Source organism: Arachis ipaensis, chromosome B10, assembly GCF_059453495.1.
Source record: "Arachis ipaensis isolate K30076 ecotype BB chromosome B10, ASM5945349v1, whole genome shotgun sequence".
NCBI lineage: Eukaryota > Viridiplantae > Streptophyta > Magnoliopsida > Fabales > Fabaceae > Arachis > Arachis ipaensis.
Genome location: NC_142435.1, coordinates 3,166,427 through 3,172,976, shown reverse-complemented (window position 1 = coordinate 3,172,976; position 6,550 = coordinate 3,166,427). Strand labels below are relative to the sequence as shown.

General features: G+C 28.7%; 1 protein-coding gene across 1 annotated transcript; it reads right to left on the bottom strand.

The window, feature by feature from the left end:
- Window positions 1-241: 241 nt before the first annotated feature.
- On the bottom strand, window positions 242-2,608 carry LOC148578964 (uncharacterized). Its single transcript, XM_088502281.1, has one exon. The coding sequence runs from the start codon at window positions 2,606-2,608 to the stop codon at window positions 242-244; it is 2,367 nt and encodes a 788-aa protein (XP_088358407.1).
- Between the last annotated feature and the right edge of the window lie 3,942 nt (window positions 2,609-6,550).

The following is a 6,550-nucleotide window of genomic DNA, read 5'->3' as shown; positions in this document are numbered from 1 at the left end:
TCCTAAACAATCGATTGAATTACATAAAATCCACATAAAATTCATTGTTCAATTGATTGGTTACTATAACCAATCGATTGATTTATGCAAAACCATGCTTCCCAGCAGTGACGGACCCAGAAAATTTATGGTGGGGGGGCAAAAATAATACACATTATTATCAAAATATATATTAATTTAAATTTAAAAATATAAAAGTGCACATTAATTATTCGAATACAAAAAAAAACCAAAAATTACATTAGCTGCTAACTTTCTTCGCTTCAAATCTTGAAGGTACTTCTCTTCTTGTTTTCATATTTTGAAAATGTTGAATAATTGTTTCATTATCAACTTGATTGAATGTCTCTCTTTCTATATATGTAACCAAACAATCATTCAACCACTCATCTCCCATTCGATTACGAAGTCGACTCTTTATGATATTCATAGCAGAAAATGTTCTCTCAACTGATGCTGTTGCCACAGGTAGAATCAAAGCTAATTTCAACAGAAGAAATACCAATGGATAAACAATATGCTTTTTTGTCTCAACTAACTTTTGAGATAGTCCACTGATTCCATTTATATTTGAGAATTGATCATCAAGACGCATATCCAATATAAAATTCTCAAGTTGACTATCAAGTGCCAAAATTTGAGTAGAAGAGAATTCATGTGGATAAAATTCAGCTAAACGAAGCAACTTCTCCTTATCAAATGCAAAAAATGAGTCACTTGGATTCAAACAAGCTATACAAAGAAGTAGCTCAGTATTTACCTCTGTAAAACGATTGTTAAGCTCTTGAAGTTGTCTATCAATCACTTGATAAAATAATTCAACTTGAAAATGATGCAAGTTTGAGACCTTTTGGATTTTGCGCCTTGATCTTCCTTGTGTTACAAATATATCATTCATATTTGGAGCAAGAATATTGTGACTATCACAAAATAGTAAAACTTCGTTGAGCAAAGAGGACCAACCATCGTCTCTTATACTTTGCAATCGTTGCTTGGACACTTTAACCAATGTCATAGCATTTATAATGTCTTGATCACTTCTTTGTAGAGCTTGAGACAACTCATTAGTAACTCCTAATATACTTTTCATCAAATGTAAATTGAATACAAATTCAAAAGATTGAATATGATTCAATAATTGGCATGCTTCAGCTCTTTGTTCAGGATTATTTCCATCTTCCTCAATAACTTCAAGAACTTCTACCACGGAAGAAAAAATAGAAATCAAGCTAAGTATTGTACCATAATGTGAGCCCCATCGAGTATCACCTGCCCTTTTCAATGTTGTTTCTTGATTTAAGCCACGCCCACTAGAAACATCTCCATTTTGTAATGCAACAATTGTCTTTTGCATTTGACTTTCACGAAGCATGTCTTTACGTTTACAAGAAGCTCCAACAATATTGCACAAACTAGCAAGCAAATTAAAAAGTAGTGCAATTTCGACCTGTTTCTTTGCAACAACCACAAGTGCTAATTGAAGTTGGTGAGCAAAACAATGAACATAAAAAGCACAAGCATTTTCTTTCAAGATCAAACTTTTTAAGCCATTAAATTCTCCCTGCATATTAGTAGCTCCATCGTAACCTTGTCCACGTATTCTTGCTAAACTTAAATTATGCTTTGTTAATAAAGATTCCAAAGCTACTTTTAATGACAACGCATTTGTGCTAGAAACATGGACAAGGCCAAGAAATCGCTCCATTACAATCCCTTCTTTGTTCACATACCGCAAACAAACAGCCATTTGCTCTTTAACAGAGATGTCTCGAGCTTCATCAACTAAAACAGCAAATAAATCATCTCCAAGATCATCAATAATAACTTTAGTAGTTTCACTTGCAGCAGCTCTAACAATATCTTTTTGAATTTTAGGTGCTACTAGCTTAAGGTTTCCACGAGCATTTTTGAAAACACGATCAATCTCTGTATTATGTTGAGCAAGAAAGTCAAGAAGCTCCAAAAAATTACCTTGATTATTTGAATTGTGCGATTCATCATCACCACGAAAGGCCAATCCTTGTCGCAATAAGAACCTAATGCACTCAATTGTTGCTGTTAAGTGAGTTCGGTAATCTCTTTTAGCTTGGTCTGAATGCTTTTGAAAAACAACTTCAATATGTTGTTTTTGCTTCATGAGTGCTTCGCATTTTCTTCGAGCTTGATTATGAGCACTATCATGATTTCCAACATGTGTTTGTAATCGCTCCTTCTTTTTCCAATTTGAAAAGCCCTCTTTTACAAAAGCATCACCACTCGCACCATCAGGTTTCATAAGATAGCAACAAAGACAAAATACAGCATCTTTTGAAATACTATATTCCAACCAATTGCCAAATTCATCAAACCAATCAGCATTAAATCTACGGAGAGAAGTTCCAAAATATGTTTGTGGAAAATCATGTTCTCTTGGTTGACAAGGACCTTTTTGCAAATAAGCTCGTCTAACTTCATCTCTGTCATTTGGATCATAATTTGAAATTTTGGGTCGTTGTCCAGGATCAGCTACCAGACTTTCCACATTGAATTCTAAGAACTTTTTATTAGAAGAGACTAATGGAGTGACTTCAGATTCTAGTGGTAGCTTTCTTTTGAAATATTTCTCCATTACTATTTCTAAAAATAAAAATATATATTCTAAATTAGTAAATTGATCAATTCACTTTAAAAATTTATATGCAATCTAATTACATATAATAGAATAGAACGAAAGATAAACAAATAAATAATAAGGATCACTAAATTGAGAATAAAATAAAATATATAAATTCATGAAAAGAATAAAAAATAGATTAATACTTAAACTATAATTGTTTGAATTAAAATTTGCAATTGAAAATATCAAAAAGAGAAACAATGAAATTGAAAGATACATAGAGTCATAGAGAGCTATATAAAATAAAATAGAGAATTTAAAATTTACCTTTTGATGAAGAGAAGATGACCACTAGACAAGGAATAGAAAAAGAAGATTGAAAATATGAAACTAAGAAAAGGGTTTAAGAGAATAAATGAGTGACGGCTAGGATTTAAAAACAGAAGAAGACTAAATTTAATTAGGTTAACTAATAGTCAAAATTATAAAAAGATAAAATGGACTTAGACTTTTAATAATTGGGCTTAGTTTATTTGTAGTGGGGTCATTTAAAATTTAAAGTGGGGGCATATTATATATATATATATATATTTTTTTTTTTTTGGGTTTAAAAATATCAAATGTCACTGGGGGCAAGTGCCCCCCCATTCATGAAGGTGGGTCCGTGCCTGCTTCCCAGCAATTTTCAGTCGATTGGTTTGATAGTCCAATCGATTGGATTTCAATCAAACACGATTTCATGACTCGTCACGAACGTGACATATCAAATTTAATATTTTAATCGATTGGAATGGCCAAAAAATTTATTAGGATCAATAGAAGATCTAATTTGTTATTGTTTTTGTTCTTGATTGTTAATAAATATGATAGATTTTGGTTAAAATAACTATTTATAAAATAAAAAATCGTTTTTATAATTAAATAAAATATATGAGATTAATTTGTAATTAAATTTAAAAAAAGACTATTTAACAATTATTAAAAAATTTTAAAAAACATGTTTTGTTATGAGACCATTTAATGGTCCAAACGTTCTAAGACCACCGAATCCTGAGCCATCAAACATAAATATTACAACTTTTAAAAAGTTATTTTTTAAAAATTAACTTTTATAAATTACTTTTAAAAAATAAAAATTTACCAAACTAAGCCTTAACACGATGAAAGAGAGAACTCTAGACCATGCAAGAGTATGCTGCTTTTTTTTTCTCTTTTTTTATTCACTTCAAACGACAATACTTCTAGTAGTTTTTCCCTATCATCAATCAATGAATTATCGTTTGTATGATATGCTAACAATCTAAAAATAAATAAATAAATAAATAACAAAAAAATATAGATAACCAATTTTTAATCAGTCAACTTTAAACATCAATAATTAATTAATAATAAAGATACGTCTATATAACTCAAAAAACACATGCATTCAAAATAAAGATACATCCACTTAAAACACAATTCACTTTTTTCTTGGACTATCGGATAACTGCAAACAATACTTCTATTAAAACTACACACATCTCCAGTGATGAATTGAAAAAAATTTATTGGTGAAGATAAAATATGTATAACATGATAATAATTTTATAATTATATTTTATTATTATAAAGTATAATTAATTTTTTAACTATTTAACTAATAAATTAAAATATTTATATAGTAATTTAAATAATAATATATAATTTAAAATTTTATTCTTTTAAATTTGATATTTTAAATAGATTGAATAATTCTTTTATTGTTAATATAATTAAATATTTTATTTTTTTATATATATTACTAAATAATCATTTAAAAATTCATGTCTTATAAAATTATGAAATTAGTTTTTTATAATATTTATAATTAAAGTTTTTTTAATTAATGTTGTTATTACTAACAAAACTAGAACTAACTTCAAAAAAAAAATATTAATAAATATTTGTATATTTGGATCTTATTTTTTATTTTAACTGTTTTTTATTATTAGTTAATATTACTATATTTCAAAATTTATATTGTTAATGGATCTTATTTGGCAACAGCTTGACTGCAAGTGGGAGAGAAAGGTGAATGAATGGGTGTGCAGTTATTCTTTGAATGTTATGTGAAAGTGAAAAGTGAAATTAAGATTACAATGAGATAAGATTTTAAGATGTGTCTTAGGTTTTTTTTTTTTTTTCGAATAGTCCATTAAAGTTGACTGATAGTTAGCTACTTAGCTGGTTGGGTGTTAATTACTTAGCGGAATTCATAACAAAATAGCATACCACTCAACTGTTGGAGTGATTGTTTATCTTGATATCATGAGTATTTTATTATTTATTTTATTCTCTAAAATTGATTACTGCCTAGTTAATTATAAAAGATATTAAAATTATTTTAAATTATCAAAAAATAATAACATAAATATTTTTGGTAATTTAGGAGGCTAAATTATTAGTATATCGCTATGTATTAATGTGAAAAATTTATGTATACCTTTAAAGTATAAAATAAATAAATTTTTACTCTAAGTTGATAACTTATGATTTACAAAAAAAAAAAAAAAAACTGTCTACATGAAACACAATAAACATATTGATAATTAATGAGAAGAAACCGCTACATCCTTCTAGCAGTTTTTGATGGAATACTTAAAAGGCATAAATCGCAGTACTCCTATAATAGTTTATATTAGGTATCAAACAAATGACACAGTAAAATATAGAAATGAAAAATTAAAAATTTGTAAAAAATATGAAAATAACTGAATAACTTTTTTTGAGAATTATAACTTCTCTCTATCACAAGAAGATTACCATAACACTCTCTCTTGACAAAAGGAGAATACACCTCTCTCTATATATAGGAGAAAACTTCTGAAAGAAATAAAACTCTCTATGTTAAAACTCTCTATGTAACTCAATGTTACTATTGTTCTTGTTGGATGACTTGATTGAAATGAATTAAAGAAAAACTCAATTTATAGGTGAGTTTTTTCAATATGAACCATCCGTCAACTAGAGATATATAATTCTTCTCTTTTTCAACCATTAAAATTTTAAGGTTATAAACTAGGATTGTTTATTACCTTTCATTTTATTTAGTTATTATTTATTTATTTATGTATTTATTTTTTAAAATTAGCTTTACTAATTTCACAATCTCCCACTTAAAGCTAATTTTGATAAATTTTTAAAATTCATGCTGCTCATATATTCGATAGGCCATGTGAGAATCTACAACATTCAAACTTTTCTGTGTTGATTGATTTTGTCATGACATCTGCTAGGTTATCTTTCGTGTGAATCTTCTGCATATCAACACTTCCTTCTTCTACTACTTCCCAAACAAAGTGATATTGTACTACAATGTGTTTTGTTCTTGAATGAAAAGCAGGATTTCTTGCAATGTGCAAGGCACTCTAACTGTCACAATACACAAGAATCTTCTGTTGTTTGTGCCTGAGTTCCTCCACCAACCTTTGGATCCAAATAGCTTCCTTACATGCTTGTGTAGCTACCATATATTCAGCTTTTGTAGTAGATAAAGCTACAACAGTCTGTAATTTAGATAGCCAGCTCATAGCTCCTCTTGCAAATGTAAACACATAGCCTGTAGTAGATTTTCATTTATCAAGATTACCTGCAAAGTCTGAATCGACATATCCATTGACAATGAATTTTGATCCTCCAAAACATAATGCAACATTTGAGGTCCCTTTGATATATCTCAGGATCCTATTAACAACATTCCAATGCTCTTTACCCGGATCTGCCATAAATCGACTTACTACTGCAACTATTTGAACAATATCTGGTCTTGTACAAATCATGGCATACATAAAGGCTTTCCACCGCTGATGCATACGGTACTTGAGACATTTTCATCCTCTCTGCTTCACTACTAGGGCACATACTTGAGAATAATTTAAAATTTATAGGAAGTGGGGTTGAAATTGGCTTACATTCTTACATCTTGAAGCGTTGCAA